The sequence below is a fragment of the Gopherus evgoodei genome, chromosome 1, assembly GCF_007399415.2.
Source record: "Gopherus evgoodei ecotype Sinaloan lineage chromosome 1, rGopEvg1_v1.p, whole genome shotgun sequence".
NCBI classification, from domain to species: Eukaryota; Metazoa; Chordata; order Testudines; family Testudinidae; genus Gopherus; species Gopherus evgoodei.
Genome location: NC_044322.1, coordinates 33047871 through 33067787, shown reverse-complemented (window position 1 = coordinate 33067787; position 19917 = coordinate 33047871). Strand labels below are relative to the sequence as shown.

At 48.2% G+C, this 19917-nt stretch overlaps 1 protein-coding gene across 12 annotated transcripts in view; it reads right to left on the bottom strand.

Moving 5' to 3' along the window:
- SLC35F2 (solute carrier family 35 member F2) overlaps positions 1 to 19412 on the bottom strand; it is a 50345-nt gene extending 30933 nt beyond the window's left edge. For 2 of the 12 annotated variants that reach the window (XM_030560838.1, XM_030560914.1), the window contains exons 1-2: positions 16270 to 16524; positions 14216 to 14796 (exon numbers count right to left, since the gene is read on the bottom strand). In XM_030560838.1, coding sequence (XP_030416698.1) covers positions 14216 to 14343 — 128 coding nt within the window. In that variant the 5' untranslated portion in view covers positions 14344 to 14796; positions 16270 to 16524. Of the gene's footprint in view, positions 1 to 14215; positions 14797 to 16049; positions 16221 to 16269; positions 16525 to 19373 lie in introns of those variants that run through there. The other 10 variants (XM_030560858.1, XM_030560933.1, XM_030560867.1 and 7 more) reach the window with 10 other exon arrangements.
- Between the last annotated feature and the right edge of the window lie 505 nt (positions 19413 to 19917).

Here is a 19917-nt window from a genome sequence, read left to right as displayed (position 1 = left end):
CCCACCCACGGGGGACCCTGGAACGTAACCATGCAGCTAGCCTATGCTGCCAGTTTCACTGCTCTTGTTATTCAAGCAAGCTACGGCTCAAAGTTATCTCAGCTATGCCTAGCTCTGATTGCACTGGAGACATACCCTACCTCAAGTCTCATCCCCACACTAGGGTAGGTCTATGCTGCAAGTGAAGGTGTGATTGAAGCTTGGGAAGGCCTGTGCCGAAGCCCTGGGCACCATGTCTACACTACTACTGGTAGCTGTGCTAGCTATATTAAAGCTTGCATGGGTATGCTTATCTGTGCTACAATCACATCATCATTTGCTGTGTAGGCATACGAGTACCTCTGAGCTGCAACTGCAGTACATGCAGATGTCCCAGCATTAGCTGTAAGCTAGCTAGCTCACTAAAAACAGCAGTGAGAGCGTGGGCTTCAGCTTGGGCTAGAGTGACCAGACAGCAAGTGTGAAAAATCAGGGCGGGGGTGGGGGGTAATAGGAGCCTATATAAGAAAAAGACCCAAAAATCGGGACTGTTCCTATAAAATCGGGACATCTGGTCACCCTAGCTTGGGCTAGCAATGCAAGTACATACTCGGGGGTCAGACAGCCTTGTGCAGCCCACACTGCCACATCCTCACTGCTGTTTTTAGCGAGTTAGCTAGATTAAAGTTACCAGAGGTATGGCTGCATGAGCTGTAACTCACACTCATGGCTGCACTGTACACTAACCCAAAGGGTATTTCTACACTGCAGTGAGCAGTGTGACTGCAGCACATGTAGACGTATGCCAGCTAGCATTGAACTAGCTAGCTCAAATAATAATAGCAATGAATCCGCAGCAGCATAGGCTAACCGCTCAAATACATACATACCCAGGGTCCTGGATGGGGTTGTGCAGCCCATGTGGCCACTCAATCTGCTGTGACTTCACTGCTATTCTTATTCGAGCTCGCTGAATCAAAACCATCTTGGGTATGTCTACTCTATACACTGTAGTGTGGACATACTCAAGAACCCAAAACTGGACTGCATTGGTGCTTTTAACTCAAGTTGGCTGGCCCATCACGGGGTGTAGGCGACGCTCAAGTTACCAAAACTCCGCTGCTGCTAATACAATCACTAATAAAATTATTTTGTGCTGTTCTAGGGTCATTTTGCAATTGTTTTGCACTCAAACTAAGTTAATTCAAGAGGACTTAACTTGAGTTAACTGCAGTGAAGACAGTTTTAGGGTGTGTCTAAACTGCAGTCAGGAGGTGTAATTCTAGTCTGAGAAGATGTACATGTTCTAGCTCTGAGCACGTAAGTGCAGTAAAAATATAAGGGCCTGTCTATATTTGAAATGCTGCGGGGGCACGATGCCTGGTGGCAGTGAAAGTTGTGGTCTTGTATACTCACAACTCAGAGGCCAATGCCAAACAGAGTAGTCATCATAAATGTATAGCAAGCATCCCAACATTACTAGCTGCAATGTCGGTGACATATGCACAGATGTGCAGCAAGCATCACCCAATTCCTAACAGGCCCCCAAACTGCAGCGCCAGGTTGAGTGCAGTTAAAGTGCTCTTTGAAAGCCTCTTTAAGCCATATAGCTCCTCACTGAGCTTGTCTCATAACCCTTGTGTCTGTGCAGTGTTGTTGTAGCCGTGATGGTCCCAGGAACAGTTAGAGACAGGGTGGGTGGGGAAATATATTTTATTGGACCAACTTCTGTTGGCGAGAGAGACAAGCTTTCGAGCTTACATAGATCTCTTCTTCAGGTCTGGGAACCTGAGTGCCATTGCTAAATTCAAGGTTCAACAGATTGCTTAGTATAAGTAGCACTGGTCTACAATTTTTGAGAAGTCGTCTGCTTCAGAGATAAAATGTGATATTTATTATGTATTTTGATGTGCTGAATTCAAATATGACAATTAAAACAACTGATTGGCTACTGTTTCTAAGATATTTTAAGTTTTTACATTTTATGTCTACGTATACTGTGCAGATAAGTAGAGTTTTAATCATAAATTGTAAACCTAGGTCTTTTCATGTGTTTATGGTTGCTTTACATGTCCTGTTTATGTAACACTTTAAAAATCAGCAAAAGGGTTATATAAATAAAATTTATTATGAAACAAAAGGCAAAAAACTATTATGTACATAGTTTAGTCCTATTCAGTGTCTACTCCGTGCTTCTTGGCTTGTTTCTTGTATTCATTAAATGGAGCATCTCTTGTCACTGTCCAGCAATAGTCTGCAAGCATTGATGGGCTCCATTTGCCCTGATAGCCTGCCAGGAGATTCCACTGCTGTAGTCTGGAGTCCAATAGCTCTGCCTTACTCTTGGGTAGTTCCAAATCCCTGACAAGGTCATTCAGTTCACCTTGTGTTATGAGGTGTGGTTCAGAGGGGGAGGATGGGAGAAAATGTGGGTCCTATGACATTGATGGTTCAGGACCAGAAGTTTCATCCTCTTCCTCTTCCTCGTCTGACTCAAGTGAGAATGATTCTGGTGCATCAGGAACTGGCAGTCCTTCTCCGTGGGGTACTGGGCGTATAGCTGATGGAATGTTTGGATAATGCACAGTCCACTTTTTCTCCTTTGACACACCTTTCCCAACTGGAGGCACCATGCAGAAGTAGCAATTGCTGGTATGATCTGTTGGCTCTCTCCAAATCATTGGCACTGCAAAAGGCATAGATTTTCTTTTCCTGTTCCACCACCGGCGAAGATTTGTTGCACAAGTGTTGCAGCATATGTGTGGGGCCCACCTCTTGTCCTGATCTCCAATTTTGCAGCCAAAATAAAGGTGACAGGCTTTCTTAACCAGAGTGGTTATACTGCGCTTTTGTGATGCAAAAGTCACTTCACCACAAACATAGCAGAAGTTATCTGCACTGTTCACACAAGTACGAGGCATCTCTGCTCGCTTTGGCTAAACAGAAATGTGTCCCTTTGCAAAATCAACACTGACAAATAAGAGAGCACTGACACTGTATGATTTCTAGAGCTGATATAGGGCAATTTGTTCAGCAGAGTGATGTAAGCTTCGTTATGATTGCATCATCCATGACTTCTAGGAATAACATGATGCAATTCATATCATGTATGACGCAGTACCAGCTTCAGATTGCATCACTCATTGTTTTGCCTAAAAGCAAGTACTGTCCAAACCCAGTCATAGATTTATTCATAGATCCAGTCAAAGATGTATTTTAGTCATTTCTGGTTTAAATTGAGATCCCTTCCCTTTATAACTCACTTATCCTCCGCCATTCCCAAGTCAAGGGTCATATATACTGACCCAATAGCATATCTTGAAAACTAGAGCCAATCAACAATTTTAACCATCATTTTCGTTCTCAGTGACCCAGAATTAGTAAAGTTGGACTACACTTATTTCAGAAGCATTTTGGCTGTAGAGCAGTGTAGTTAACACATATTTCAAGGAACCACTCAAGGTGAAATGGCTCATTAAGACCACTCCAGTCACAGGAAGGAAAGGAAGGGAGGGGGAAGCAGCTGGGATGGTTGTTGTAAGTGGGTTATAGATTGTTGTAATAAGCTATAAATCCAGTGTTTCTATTGAGTCCATGATTTTTAGGGCATGTCTACACAGAAAAGTAAAACCTGTAGCTGGCCCCTGCTATCCAACTCAGGCTCAGGCTGTGGGGCTGTTTTATTGTTGTGTAGACTTCTGGGCTCGGGCTGGAGCCCAGGATCTAGGACCCTGCAGGGTGGGGCTATATGGAGGGAGCTAATGAGAAGGAAGCTCACCTTTCAGGAAACAGGCAGGGCTTCTATATATCTGGGAGACTGGAAATAGTGTGGGAAGGCAGCAGGGAGGAAGCCTGAAGTCCCACTCCCTGAGGTAAAGGAGAAGGAAGAGTAGAAGCAGGGAAGAAGTAGTCCAGCAGTGAGATCAGTAAGGTCAGGGAAGCTGCAGACCTTGACTGCTTGGTAAAGGACCCTTGGTAGGTTCCTCTACAAACCACTGCAGAATGGTACTGTTGGGGGCAATGAATTAGAAGACTGCCTGGGTCACTGCAGGAGAGAGGGTCAGGGCAGTGGACGTGAGGACTGCCCGATGCCGCTTGAACAGAAGAGACTTTGAAGGACTTCACCCTGGAAGGGGAAACGGCTGAGTGACCCGGTCGGAGGACCGAGTCACAAAGCAACTCGGACAGCAGGTCCTAGAGCGAGAGAGGGACTGCACACTGGAGAAAGAGACAATGGAAGGAAGGGCATTGGCCTGGCAGAACTAATCGCCAGAACCACCAGGAGGCGGCACCGTTCAGTGGTGAATAGAGCCCACATCACAGGTCCTCACTGAGTGTGGGTTATAGCTCTGGGATGGTGACAACAAGGTGACAATAAAACCCCCTCCGACTACACAACCCTAGTTGTCCCCTCCCACTGTCACTGTCATTCTGCACCTGCTGAGTTGATAGTTAAATCTTCCCCTGGTGCTGTCAAGATGGCTGGCACACAGCTTCATGAGTCAGGGTGTAAGGAGTAGGTTGTGTCCTCCCAAAGATCACTACTGGCAGTTCAACATTGCCAGCGGTAAAATCCACCAGTTAGCAGAGAAGGTCCCTGCTTGTAGCTATCTGAACGATGCAAGCATCATGCAGCTTCCCTGACCAGCCAACATTGATGGCAATGAAGTAAATCCCTCGTGATCTAACGGCACTTGCATAACTGTAGAAAAATAACCTTTTCTGTCGATGTACCCCATGGAAAGGTGCTCTGGGGCCAAACTAGGACTATACGTGCCATCTATTGCTCCATCCACAATGTCCTGAACATTGCTGAAAGTCACCATCCTCCGCAGCAGGAGACTATTAATGGCCCTACACACCTGCATCACAATGGCCTTCACTGTGGATTTTCCACTTGTAGCGAGGTGAGCACGCGCTCTGACCCTGGAGAGGTTGGAAAAGCCCTGCAGAGAGCTGAGGCTGGGCAAGGTAAAACCCAGTCTGACTGAGGGAAGTGGCTGCAGCTGGGGCCATGCCCCAAACTAAGTAACTGGGCCTTATAAGGAGGCCAGGGAAGCCAGAGGGAGCAGTCTCTCTCTGACTGGAGAGGGAGACAGGCCTGGCTGCTGGGGAACTCACCCAGGGGACCTAGAGTGAGGCGGAGCTGGGAAGCCCTAGGCCAGCAACTCTCCAGGCTGCAGGGCCTAGTTCTAGGCCCATCTAGGTATTGGGCGTGCAGAGGGGCAGCCTGAAAGTGGGTATAGGCAGCCACTCCAGACCCCTGGATGATGAGTGGCTGATACTGCAGTCTGCCCCAGTGAATGGGGGCTAGATGGACACTGGGCAGTAGCCAAAAATGAGGCAAAGTGGGGATAGTGGGTTGGGGGTTCCCCAGGGAGAGGAGACCCAGAGTGGTGGGGTACTGCCAGGGAGAAGCACCCCAGTTAAAGGGACACTGGGGTCTAGGGAGGGATATGGGGGCCAGGGGACAGGTGGATCACTGGCCTGCAGAGGGCGCTGTGGAGCTGGAAGTCACCAGCAGGAGGTGCCACAGGGGTGAGTCTGCACATCTATAACTCTCCAAAATGACTCCCACTTAGAGGTAGCAATCCACCATTACAAGTGTCCAGTGTGATTGCCACTTATTTCTGCACGGTCCAAGTTGCTCCCAGTTTGGTGTCCCTGAGTTGGAGGGCTGGGGCAAGCTCAATGCAGAGATCCAGGAAAATGACCTTGCACAGCCAAAGGTTCTGCAGCCACTGCCTACTATCCCAAACCTGCACTACGATGCCATCCCACCAGTCGGTGCTCATTTCTTCAACCTAGAAGTGGCGCTTCACTGTCTGCAGATGCTCTGTGAATGCCACCAACGCCCATGAATTGGTTCTCACTATGTTCCATGGCAATTTGTCCTCCAAGAAGTTGTCATGTTCCCTGCAGTTCTTGCGACTCTACAAATAACAGAGCATTGTGCCTCCTGTGCTTGCAACACTCATGACAATAGTGCAGAGCTGTGCAGGCTCCATGCTTCTGTCAGAGATGGCAGACAGCAACAAGCCCCGCATCGGTTTGTGGGAAATTGGAAACAGGTGTGAAAATTATGGGATTCCAATATTATGGGATGGAGAACATTGCTTTAGGGGAAGTTGAAACCTTGCTCCCAGTCATGCCTGCCCAACTCACTTATGCCCAAGACAGCGTGCTGAACAGTGGTGGGTTGCTCACTAGAATGCCCACGATGCAGCACTGTGCATCGACACAAGCACTCCTGATGCGTGTACACAGTGCCAATGCAAGGAGCCAAGTCTGCACGCACACGAGAAATATGCTAACTGCGGCAGTTGCATTTTAATGTAACTTGCATCAGCCAAACATTGTAGTGTAGACAGATCCTTAAGTGTAGACACATGCACAACTGGGTTGATGCAAGGCATACATCGCCCTAACTTGGTAATGCAGACTAGGCTGAAATGTGGCTGCTGTGGCTCAGATGGTGCCTCAGTTTAGCTGCTCAAGTACATACCTAGGATCTTGGACAGGACTGTAATCTGGACGCTAGCCCAAGCCACTGCTCATGCTGTCATGTCAACACTGCTGTTTTTAGCACACTAGTTCAATCAGAGCTAGGACATGCACATCTACCCAACATGAGAATTACACCTCCTAGCTGCTGTGTAAACGTACCCACAGACTAGCAACTAAGCTTGTGTAACAGCCAGGCAGCTTGTGTAACAGCCAGGCAGCTGTAATTTAAAGTGGTTTTTAGTTGTGTTGTGAGGCTAAATTAATTTAAAAAGTCTACACTGAAGATAAATTATATAAAAATTACATTTTCTTATTCAAGAGCTCTGTACCTATGCATATTTCAGTCAGATCTGCTGACGTGAGTGCTAATAATAAAACTTACTACTTTTAATTTTTGTTAGCCCTGCACAGCTAGTGTGAGCTGGCTTCTATTCCTTCTAGTGACACTTCAACAGAGTTGTTTGGTGTCACCTATGCAAACCTACTGAAAGTTAATGGCATTGCAGAGGAGTCACTGAAGATCTTTGTTACTGCTGGTGATGTATGAAAAAGAAATGGATTGCAGGCTGCAAGTGCAAAGCTGGCAGATAAAAAAAAGTAAGCTGAGCATACTTAACACAAGTCATTAGACACCAGTAAATATGGAGCCCAACAATGCCTTTTTACAGAGATACTTTTCAGAATAGAAGTGCATTTAATATTAGTAATGTGTATTAAGAGCCTTGAGATAAAAGTCCAAAATAGTATATGAATTATTATTACAGTTCCCAAAATGGCTCTGAGAGTAGATGGCTCTGCTGTGTACACTTCAGGGTATATATATATGCTGCCTTTCACAACTTTGGCCAAAATTCATCCATAGGAACAAAGAAAACATTTTTTCCCTCTTTTTGAGATCCCGCTACTTAGCTAGCTCTCAGAGAACAATCCTGCACTGGCAGTGAGATAACCTAGATCAGCGGTGCACAAACTGTGAGGTGCGCCACTCTGAGCACGAAGGAATGTTTGGGGGGTTGAACAGCGATGCCAGACAGCTCATGCCAGTCCCCACAGGGGGTCAGGGATGGAGCACCACCTCCTCCCCCAACTCACCTCAGCAGGCCACCCATGCCGATTTCTGCTCCCACCAGTGTCCACACCCAGCACTGGCTCTGCCCCCCGAGACTATCATACGTGCCCTCCCCCATCCTGAAAACCCAAGAGGAGAGAGACAGATGGGCAGGTATTGGCCTTGCCCTTGCGATGCAGCCTGGCAGCAATATAGAAGCAGCACACATAGATTCCATTAATAGTAAGAGGTGGCCCCATGCGACTGGAAAAGTTTGCACATCACTAGTTCTAACACCCTCCACCCCACTAGTGTAGCCCAGGCCTTAAAGAGTAACATTTGAGCATAAGCTTTTGTGAAACCTAACCTTTGTCCACCTCTAACTAATTCTAAGGCTGGTTAATTTTTTTTCCATATGAAGACTTCGTTTTATTGTTAAAAATTAGTTCTTTACATCAGAATTTTTAGAAAAAACATTTTTTACAAACTTTCTGGGGGCTTTTTAATTTTCACAAAATTGGAAAATGAAAAAATTACTCAGTAATGTTATTTATGATTTTTTTTATTTTCCCCTTCCTTTTCCTTTTTTCTCTTTCTCCCTTTTTCTGTGGAAAATGAAAAAGAGGTACGGGGGGTGATTAAAATGTGAGAAAAGTGGGAAGGGGGGGAGGAAAAAAGAGCCCCAAAACATTCAAAAAATTGTAAACCAACAATTTTTTAAAAATTTGAATGAAAAATTCTGAAGTAATTTTCAGTCCATAGGTTTTGAAAAGGAACTTTTGTTATTCAACATGTTTGTGAATATTTTGAAAGAATAGGAGTTCCTTTTCTAAACCCGTGGAAAGAAAATGACTTCCAAATTTTAGTGATTTTTTTTCCCATTTGTGTTTTCAACCAGATACTAATACTCTCCAATACTAAGTTTGTCTCAGCTGAAGTCAACTCTCCGGACTTTGAGATGCAAAAGAGATTGTAGCCCTGAGTTTTGTCCAATGTTAGACAACAGCTAAAAGGATCCTTACTGAGAGACTTGCCTCTTAGAAACCTCTCTTGTCATCCTGGCCCATGATTCTACAAAACTGTAAAAAATGTTCCTACTATGTTGTGGTTCTAGGCTATAGATCGATAGCTATGGGGATATAGGCCCAATTCTGCAAGGTACAAAGCAGGCAGGCCCCAATCCATCAAAACATATAGGCTAAAATTTTTAAAAGGTATTTAGGCTTTGCTGTACTTAGCATTGCAATGCCTCACTGATTTAAGAGCCTTAAGCACCTACTTAAATGCAAGCATATGAGTAGTTTTTCATTGGGACTACTGGCATGTTTTAAGTTAAACATATGCTCACAGGTTTTGCCGGATCAGGGCCAGCACATTCCACATCTTACAGGACCAAAATCACACAGGGAGAGTTAGAAGCAGCCTTTCATGGTGATTCTTCATTTAAGGAAGTGGTCACCAGCCGGTCAATCCTAGAGGATCTCCCAGTCCATCACAATCTCTGGTGGAGAAGTGGGACTGCCACTTTCACCAGTGGGAGAAGTGGGACTCCCAGAAGCAGCCAGCAAGGCCCTGGGCAAGGGTCTCCCCCTAAATGCTGCTTCTGCCTGCAAGTACCGCCCCGCAGCTCCCATTGTCCCGGAACGGGGAGTTGTGGTGTTTGCAGAGAGGGGCAGCGTGTGACACCACATACTCTCCCCCATGGGCCACAGGGGAGCATTGGCCCCTTCCAGGAGCAACGTGGGGACAGTGTAGGTGGGGAGCCTGACTTAGCGGCAGCTATGCTACACCACAGACCAGGAGCCACCAAGGGTACGTGCTGCCCTGGTGGGAAGCCACCCCAAACCCCAGCCCTGAGCCTCCTCCTAGAGCCAGCAACCCAAACCCCCTCCTGCACCTCAAGCCCCAGCCCTGACCTCATTCCCAAAGCCAGCACCCCACACTCTCTCCTGCACTCCAACACTCCACTCCAGCCCAGAGTCCCCTCCTGCACCCAAACTCCCTCTGAGCCCACACCCTCTCCTGCACCCCAACACTCTGCCCCAGCCCAGAGCCCTCCTGCACCCAAACTCCCTCTGAGCCCACACCCCACACCCTCTCCTGCACCTCAACACTCTGCCCCAGCCCAGAGCCCTCCTGCACCCAAACTCCCTCTGAGCCCACACCCCACACCCTCTCCTGCACCTCAACACTCTGCCCCAGCCCAGAGCCCCCCTGCACCCAAACTCCCTCTGAGCCCACACCCTGCACCCCCTTCTGCACCCCAACACTTTGCCCCAGCCCAGAACCCCCCTACACCCAAACTCCATCTGAGCCCACACCCCACACCCCCTCCTGCACCCCAACACTCTGCCCCACCCCAGAGCCCCATCATGCACCCAAACTTCCTCCCAGAGCTTGCACCCCTCACCCCCTCCTGCACCCCAACCCCATGCTCCAGACTCAGCCAAGAGCCTGCACCCAGTAGCGTAGCTAGTGGGCTGCACGGGAAGCAACTGCTTCCCCTCAGCACATTTTAAAAAAAGCAGCACCTTAGGCGGGGTTGCTAAAGCACCAGGGGCGAGGCCCATGCTCTGCTCTGAAGCTTGTCTTGCCCTTCCCCAGCATGCTGCATACCCTGCCCCTGCTGATCAGCTATGTCTCCCAGCAGGAGGGAGACAGCTGATCATGCGGCAGGGAGGGGAGAGGAAGAACTCAGCTCTAGCAAACTGGGTTCCTACAGGCAAGCTTTGCTGGCTTCCCCTAGTGTGCTGCATAAACCCTGTCCCCTCCCTGATTAGCTGTTTCCCAGCAGGAGGGAGACAGACAGCTAATCAGTGAGGCAATGAGAGAAGGGGGAAAGAACTGAGCTCCAGCAAGCTAGGCTCCTGGGGAGGAGAGGCTGGGGCCTTGGGGAAGGAAGTCATTGACAGGGGCACCCGCCAACTGTTTATGGGGTCCGTGGGGGCCCACGAGCCATCAACTGTTCAGCTGGGGCAGGGGCAGTAGGGTAGCTAGATAGGGGAGTGTGAGTGCTCGCTGCTCAGCTGGTTTTTTGGCCACCAGCTAATCAGCGAGGGGAACTGTTCCTGGAGCAAGGGGCTGAGCTGAGACCCCCCCCCACTTACCTGCTTCTTGTGGCACTGTGGCAGGCATGCTTTCTCTGGCTCTGCAGCAGCAGCTCCTAACCTCTCACTCAACTAAAGGCAGCCAGTAGCAGCAGCTAGTAAGTGTATTTCAAAAAGGGTCTTTCTTGTGGTGAGGGTGGCTTGGGGGGGACTGGAAACCTCCCAGGTGGCTGTGAGAGCCAGCAACCGGCTGCTGGTGGGATGGCCATCTGCATAGTGGGGGGGCAGGAGGCTCAGTCAGAGGCATCTCCAAAAACATCCCCTGCACCTGGGCAGCTGGACCAGGACAGGCATTGGTGGTGGGGAGGCACATCTCCTGGTCTCCTGTGGGGTGTAGTGTCCCTGCTTGTCCTCCCTGCCCAGGCAGAGACACCTGCCTCTCAGAGGCAGTGGCCATGTAGTGTGCTTGGTTCCCCCTCCCTGGCATCCAGGTGACTGCCTCTTAGGGGGTGAGGGTTGGAAGGGAAGAGGCAGTGGGGAAGGGATAGGGGTGGCAGGGAGTCTCAGTTTTCCTCTCCTATCAGGGGAAATCTTCATAGCAGTACAATCTCTGCCTTGGAGGTGTAGATGGAATTGTCTCCCAAGGGAAGGCTGGAACGAACTATCTACTGTTGTAGTATGTGTTTAGTTTAGTCCATGTACTCTGGCAAACACAAGTCCGGGCACCATGATGGTGGGCAGGGAGAGGTAGCCTGATTTTCCCTCTCCTATCAGGGAAACCTGAATTGTCCCCTAAGGGAAGGGCTTGTGATCATGTTGGGAGGAAGGGGAGGCATTTCTGAGTCCCAGGGTTGAGTAATTCTCTGGTGATGGTGGTCATTAAGTTACTTAGGGCTGGTCCACACTACGGGGGGGAAATCGATCTTAGATACGCAACTTCATTGTCATTCACTTGCTGCACACAATGGCTGGTGATGGTTAACATCCACCCAGCCATTTGGTCAATGCCTTGTTTCTTGGGAGTTGCCTTCTGTAACTTCTCTAATTTTATCACACTGTCCTGTGAGTACAAATTCTGGTTCTAAGGACCTGGTGCCTGGATCCCATATTGCCTTGCACTGAGATTGGGAATTAGTGCCCTGACATGCAACTCCTCCTATTGTGCCAGTGTAGATCCTGCTGTTAGTACAGCTATTTGCAGGTGCCCTTGTGTTTAGCTGAAACTTTGGACTTAGTTTAGTGGGGATGGACTGAGACTGAGAGCTAACCTGACACTACTGTCCTGCTGTGTGGATCCCAGTGTGCTTGTACTCTGAATTTTTGGCATGCACATGTGGCTATATTTATCTAATTGGGCTTATAGTGCTACTTCCTCGGTGTGATGATGACATTATGCTAAGATGAATTGTGGAAATAGTGTCCTGATGTGATGGTGGTCACTCTGTGCTGTTCATATGAACCTTGCATTTTTGTATGCTGTGTTGGTGTAGCCCTGTTGTTCCTAGGAAATTAGAGCCACAAGGTGGGTTAGGTGATATCTTTTATTGGAGCAACTTTTGTTGGTGGGAGAGACAGACAGACAGACAAGCTTTGGAGCTTTCATGGAGTTCTTTCTTTTTTTTCAAGAAGAGTTCGGTGAAAGCTCAAAAGCTTGTCTCTCTCACCAACAGAAGCTGGTCCAATAAAATATATTACTTCATCCACCTTGACATATATTACCCTTCCCTCCCCATATTACCTCACCCAGCTTTCCAGGAGTGAGTTTTCATGATGACATGGGAAGTGCTCTGACTGGTTCTGACTTCTCTAGCTTGCACTGTAGCCCAGTACCTGGGGGCTGGGTGCCTGCAGTGCTGAAACTCTGTGAGATCAGGGACTCACCGACCCAGCTGGGAGAGGAAGGGCACTCCTCTTCGGCCTCTCTCTCTTGCTGCCTCCTTTTCCCAAGTGGCCTCATGATCCACAGAGCCAGCGTGGCTAGGTGCTGCATTGGAGAGTCTCCCAGTGCAGCCCCTCGCCTCTCCCCTATGCGAACCCCCAACAGACCCTGCCCACCTCTGTCCAATTGTGTGCTGCCTGCTTCCAGGGGCCACAGACTGCAGAGCAGCCCCCTCAGGAGAGATGAGAGGCTGTCCTATCGGGTGCGTGCACAGCCCCCTGGAGCACTGCTTTGCCGTGTTATATCAGGTCACGTTATATTGGGGTAGAGGTGTAATGTGATATGTCGGGTGGCACTTTTTTTAATGTGTTTGCTCCCCTTGATATTAGAACCTGGCTACACCACTGCCTGCACCCCCTCCTGAACCCCAACCCCCTACCCCAGCTCAGTGAAAATGAGTGAGGGTGGGGGAGAGCAAGTGGGGGGAGTGGAGTGAGCAGGGCGGGGATTTTGAGTGAGCAGGGGCGGGGAGATCCTGGGTTGCCCTTAAATTAAAAAATTATTGTGGGCGTAAAAAGGTTGGTAAGTCAACCACTGACTTAAGCGTATGTGTGACACACCCTACCTAGACTTCACTGCTGCAGGTTTTTAAAAGGCAGAAAGATAGATAGGAGATTACCTCATGCTTCCCTTCCCCCACTTTATCCATAGGACACAAAGCGTGAAATCCTGAGCCCATTAAAATCAATGGGAGTTTTACCAATAATGTAAATGAGGCCAGGACTGCAGCCAAATTGGACAGACTGAATCTCTTCGCTATTCAGGTCACTAGCTCTGCCCTGCCCCTCATTCCCAAAAGACTGATATTACCTTACAGAGACACCAAATAGGGATGAGTGAAGGGATCAGAGGGGACCCATAAAGGGTTGTCACTCAAGCATTCATCCCCCTGATACTGACTTCTTCATGGTAATCCCACAAATTGCAAATTCTGTTCATGAGCCACTAGCAGGCCCTCAACTCAGCTTTAGAGCCTACAGAATATCATCCCACATGCCAGATCCAAGTTCGGTTGCATGGGGCTGTTTTGTTGCAAAAGGATGACAAGGTCCCAAAACAGGATCCTACTGTCCATCCTGTTTGCATGTGGCAACACCAGTTGGGTGCACAATAAAATGGCTGGTAGATCAGGGAAAGGGGGCACGTTTGCTATGAAGCTGGGGACACCGATTTCATTGCAAAAGCTACCTAATACCGTGCTCTCCTGTAGCACCTTCCACCCCGAGATCTCCACGCGTTTTACAACACCCGCCCCCTCGGGAGGTGAGAGGAAGTGTTGTTATCCCTAGTAAGATTAAATGAACTGCCTACAAGCCACACACCAGGTCAGCGGCAGAGCTGAGAACTGGCCTCCTGACCCCTGATCCTGCTGCAATTCACCCTCAGGCTCCTTCTCCACCTCCCAAGCAGTCCTGGAGCTGAGCCGCTATTACCCCTGGTGCCAGGGCTTTCCCAGAGAGCCACGTGTAAACGCCCCACGCAGCTCGCACACGCTGGTAGCTGGGCACAGGCAGGGGGCTGCTCTAAATAGGGTAGCCCTCGGGGGGGTGTGGTGTCTGTGGAGGTTAGGGCATCCCTTCCGGGAAGGGAGCTCCCCGCTTACCCATGTGCTGATCACACGTGGCTCAGCCTCTGCAAGGCTCCTCCGGGTTGCAGCAGGGCAGATACACGCGGCCCTCTGCTCTTTGTACTCACCATGTGCAGAGTTTGCCTTTGATCCCGAGCAAGAGGCTGGGGAACGATCTCGGAGGCGCTGCGGCAGCTCCTGCTGTTTCCGACGGTGCCCGCGGGCAGGGGGCATCCTCGGGACCAGCCGCTTCCATTTGCAGCCAGACGCCGCCGAGTAGCTGCTGTCTAGAGAGCTGGGTGGGAGGCGAGCGCAGACAGGGAGGAAGGAGGTGGGAGGGCGCTGCTAGTGCGCGGCTTCTTTGCTGGCTCAGCTGCTCGGCAAAATCTTTCTCCTGTGCGGGTGGCTTCCGCAGCAAATCATTAACAGTCAGCAGACAAGACTCAAACAATCCAGTCAAGATCACACGCTGGCATCTCTCTCCCGGGCTGTAACCTGCTCCAGGAAGGGAGAGAGACCTCAGCTCTGCTCTCCTGGCTGATCTGGGGAGCTGCCAGCTAGTCACTCATTCCCTCCTTGTCTACCTGCAGGTGAGGTTGCACAATGATGTTAGCTTTCGTCTTTCCCCTCCCAGGTGTCTTTGTGGCAGAGGAGGCCATGCCCCAAATCTCTGGGATTTTCTTACTCAGAATGGATTTGTCCTGCACCCCTATTTGCAAGAGGCAAATACTTAAATCAGATTTTAGAGTGGTAGCCCTGTTAGCCTGTATCAGAAAAAAGAAGGAGAAGTACTTGTGGCACCTTAGAGACTAACATTTATTTGAGCAAATAAATTTTTTCATCTCTACAGTGCCACAAGTACTACTCATTCTTTTTTACTTAAATCATACTTGCAGTGAATCAGAGCTGCTTTCCCAAGGCCTGATTCTCTTCCAATCATACATGAGTTTTACACCAGTGTAACTCTTGACGTCTACAGGGTTTCTTCTGATTTCCATCATTTTAAGTGATGGGAAAGTCAGTCCCTTCATTATTTTGAGCACATAATAGATCTGTGGGTAGTTAGAAACTGCAAACCAGATCTTTAGCTGGCGTCAATCAGCATGGCCCAGAGTTTTCTTTTCAAAATGTTAAACAAATCAGGAAGATCACTGGCTGAATCACATTAATTGACACAATCTGAAAGGGGAACTGCCAAAGAACAAGGAAGACTGTGAATATCTGAAACGTACACATGCCAGAGAGATGCTTCAACATGAATCCAGTCGCCCCGAGAAAAAGTTGAAAGATCCAAAAGGGAGAGTGAATAATTTCTCACTAAGTTTGGTTGACTACTTTCCTTTAGAATGATTTTTAGATAGCCGTTATTACTCCTGAACCAGGGTGAAAGTACCTACTGTGGCTATGTGAATGTTCATGATCTCTGTCAAGGGAGATTAATAGTGCAAAACTATCAATCAATTATTTTACATTTCTTTTCGTTGTAAGATGGTTGGCCTAATTTAATTGTTGATTTGCTATGTCCAGGTTTTTACATTCTCCAGTTACTTCTGTTTCTTTTTAACTTTTGGTAATGATGCTTTACAAGCACAAAATCCACTAACCCCAACAACAAATCAAATTTCAAAAATTAAGTAAACTAAAAAGTGGGATTTTTAGCAAGTTTTCTCAAATGAAAGTGGAACAAAACAACACACTGCAAACCTACTTTATAAGGTTCAAGAAATCTGGTGCTAATGTAACTTTTTGGATCAGATTTTAAAAGTTTGAAAATTCAAGTGACGGTCCCCAGAGTAACTTCAAATTTGGTCCTCTGGCACATATGAGATATTTTGTAACCATACATGATTTTTTTTCTTTACTATATGTATGTCTAGTATAGAAAAAGATGGGCCCAAAATCAAGCCCTGGGCTTTGGGAAACTTCAGATTCAGACCTGACCTTTGCATCTGTATACCTTACCTTTACAGTAAAGGCTGGAATATAATCCTCTTAATTTTTGGGGAGTTCAGATCTTGGATTCAGATGCAAATTTTGCAGCTTGAGCTCATCCCTAATGAAGTGAGTCAGAGTTACTCTGGGAATCATAACTTTTAAACTTCCCAACCTTTATGCCTATAAAAACTCAGTTGTCTCATCCATTCACAAAGCTTCAAATACCATCTTTATGTAAATGACTCACAAATCTAGCTTTCCATTCCTGATTTGTCTCTATCTGTCCACATCCACATCTCAGGTTGTCTCTCGGTGATATCTCCTGAAAGAATTGCTGGTAATTTAAACATAGCCGATGTTTCCTCGCTAATCCTTCCCTCCTGTGCCACATTCTCTGTCACTGTTGACTATCACTATCTTCCCTGTCACTTGGACATATATATTGGGAATATTGGGAATAGCTCAGTGGTTTGAGCATTGGCCTGCTAAACCCAGGGTTGTGAGTTCATCCTTGAGGGGTCCATTTAGGGATTTGGGGCAAAAATCTATCTGGGGATTGGTCCTGCTTTGAGCAGATGACTTCCTGAGGTCCCTTCCAACCCTGATAGTCTGATTCTATGAGTCTATGATACTCTTTCTCCTCTGCTCCTCGCAGCCAGGTTGTGTCCAGGTCCTAATCCTTCTTCCTCCAGGGCTGCCTAGAGGATTCGGGGGCCTGAGGCAAAGCAATTTTGGGGGCCCCTTCCATAAAAAAAATTGCAATACTATATTCTCATGGGGGACCCTGCGCGGCCTGGTGCAAATTGTCCAACTTGCTCCCCTCCCCCCACAGTTGGCCCTGGGAAAAATAAACCTTCCGCATCTCGGCACAAACCCAGTTTTGAGAAAACTTCTTTACAAGGTATCACTGGTTCTCAGCATAAGCTAGTGCTAAAAGGCACTAAAGCTCGTTAAAAGGGTTGGACAAATATTTTCCGTCAAAACTTCTTTTTGGATCGAAAACTAGGGGTTTTTAAAAAGCAGAAAAAAATCACGGACAACCTCTGCTTTGCTTCAAAATTTGTTGTTTTTTTTTTTAATTGAAAAGCTGAAATTAGTCTGCCAAAACCTGAATATGGTTTGGGGTTTCAGAAGTGTGTGGCCAAATATTTGCTGCTTGCTGTGTTTGATAGTTTAAAGAAACAATAAAAAAATTCTGCTTAAAAAATATCCAAAACTTTTGAACCACCTCAGCTTGTGACCAAATGTCTGAGCCCATCCAGTCAGAGATTTTTCCAGGTTTCTGATACTCTGCTGGCTTCCTTGACTCATATCTGTCTCTATAACTTTGGGTTCATTTAGGTTAGAACATAAGAACAGCCATACTGGGTCAAACCAAAGGTCCATCCAGCCCAGTATCCTGTCTACCAACAATGGCCAATACCAAGTGCCCCAGAGGGAGTGAACCTAATGGGTAATGATCAAGTGATCTCTCTCCTGCCATCCATTTCCACCCTCTGGCAAGGGACACCATTCCTTACCCATCCTGGCTAACAGCCATTAATGGACTTAACCTTCATGCATTTATCTGTTTCCTAGAGGCTGGCTCCATGGGGTCCCTCACAAACTGGAGACTGTTACTGTGGGTTTCTCTTTAGTATAGCTTATGTACATACTTCATGAACTGAGCATATGAGCTTGTTTCAGAATCTGGAATGAGCCTATGTTGTGAAAACTGAAATGCTCAAACTAGCATATGCATGTGAATGGACACAGGGTGCTAAAATTAAATTAACCCAGGGATTCTCAAAGTGGAGGTTGGGACCCCTCAGGGGCCACGAGGTTATTACTGGGGGTTGTGAGCTGTCAGCCTCCACCTCAAACCCTGCTTTGCCTCCAGCATTTATAATAGTGTTAAATATATTAAAAAGTGTTTTCAATTTATAAGGGGGGAGAGGAGTCACATTCAGAGGTTTGCTATGTGAAAGGGGTCACCAGGTGTCAAGGTTCCTTCCCCACTCTGAACTTTAGGGTACAGATGTGGGGGACCTGCATGAGAAGCTCGAAGCTTAACTACCAGCTTAGATCTGGTCTTGCTGCCACCATCCAGATTTCTCAGTGTCTGGAACACCCTCTTCCCCCCCCCAAAACCTTCCCCTCCCTGGGTAGCCTTGAGAGACTTCACCAATTTCCTGGTGAACACAGATCCAAACCCCTTGGATCTTAAAACAAGGAGAAATTAACCATTCCCCCTCCTTTCTCCCACCAACTCCTGGTGGATCCAGAATCAACCTCCTTGGATCTAAAAACAAGGAAAAAATCAATCAGGTATTAAGAAAAAGGCTTTTAATTAAAGAAAAGAAAGGTAAAAGAAAACCCTCTGGGAGAGATTAGCATACCAGCTACTCTCACAGACAACAGATTCAAAACACAGGATGTTCCCCTGGGCAAAAACTTAATACACACAAGAATACCCAAATTTGATAATTCCCTTAATAGTACCAAGACAAGTTACAAAGAAAATAAACATAAACCTATTTATCCATTTCTAAAACTTCTCTGATAAGAGGCTGGTTCCTTGATCTTTTTCACTCAGGCTGAAACTGAAACTTATTAAACAAAGGAAACTTCCCTCCTTCCATTTGAAACATCTTATTCCCCCATTGGTTCCTCTGGTCAGGTGTCAGCTAGGCTAGGTGAAGTTCTTAACCCTTTACAGGTAAAAGAGGCATTAACCCTTAACTATCTGTTTATGACACTGAATTAACCCCTCTGGAGCCTCAGGGAATGTGTGTGGGGGGGTCTCCCTTGGTAGGGTTGGGAAGGATATTGCTCTTCTCATGTGATCCCTCCCCCAGTGGCTAATTTTAAATGAAGCTACCCTCCCTTGACATGAATCTCCCTATGGCACTGAAATTAAATATAGACTATAGTTTGGCATTTGAGAAGTGAAAGGGATGGTAGCCCTAATGGAAAAGCTAACAGCTTGGCTCTTCTGCAAGCCTCAAACTGCTGAATGAGCTTTAGGGTAGGGAAGGCTGCGCCTCCCCAAACAGCCTGGCCTTGCCCCTATCCAACCCACACCCACTGCCTGCCCCCGCTCCGAAGCCCCAACCCATCCTGCTACTTGTGACCTCACCATCCCCCAGAGACCCCTCCCCACCACCACCCCAGGATCCCACCCCTGCTTCCTGTGCCCTGACTGCCCCGACCCCTATCCACCCCCCGCTGAGTCCTGACAGACCCCTGGAACGCCCACAATCCAACCCCCCCCCATTCCCTGTCCCCTGACCGCCCCCCTCAACCTCTTCCCCTTCCTTGTCCCCGGGACTCCCTGCCCCTTATCCAACCCCTCTGGCCCTGGCCCCTTACCCCCGGCTCTCCCCTCACCCAGAGCCTCAGCGTATCCAGGAGCTTCCCTTGACAGAGGCAGCATGGCTCCGGCGGGGCCCCTGAGCCCCTCCCTGCTCAGAGCCATGTGGAAAGGGGGTGGGGCTGCGAGCTCCAGGCTGAGCTCAGCTCCCTCCACTCAGTCTGGAGCTCGCAGCCCTGCCCCCTTACCATGCAGCTGTGAGCAGGGAAAGGCTCAGGGGCCCTGCTGGAGCCACGCTGCAGCTGTTCTGGGATGCTCCTGGATGCGCTGAGGCTCCGGGAGAGGGGCAGAGACAGAGTCGGGGTGGGAGCCCCAGCCATTCTCTTGGGGGCCCCGTGGAGCCCGGGGCCTAGGGCAAATTGCCCCACTTGCCCCCCCCCCTCGGGTGGCCCTGTGCTCTGCTCCCCTGTGTTGTATAGTTTCTGAGATGAATCTTCCAGGTGCTGGCAGTGTTACAAAGTCTTCCAATGGGTCTCTGAGTTTGTGTCTCTTGTCATTTGAGTGTCTTGCAAATGGCATAAGCGCTGGAATCAGAGTGCTGCA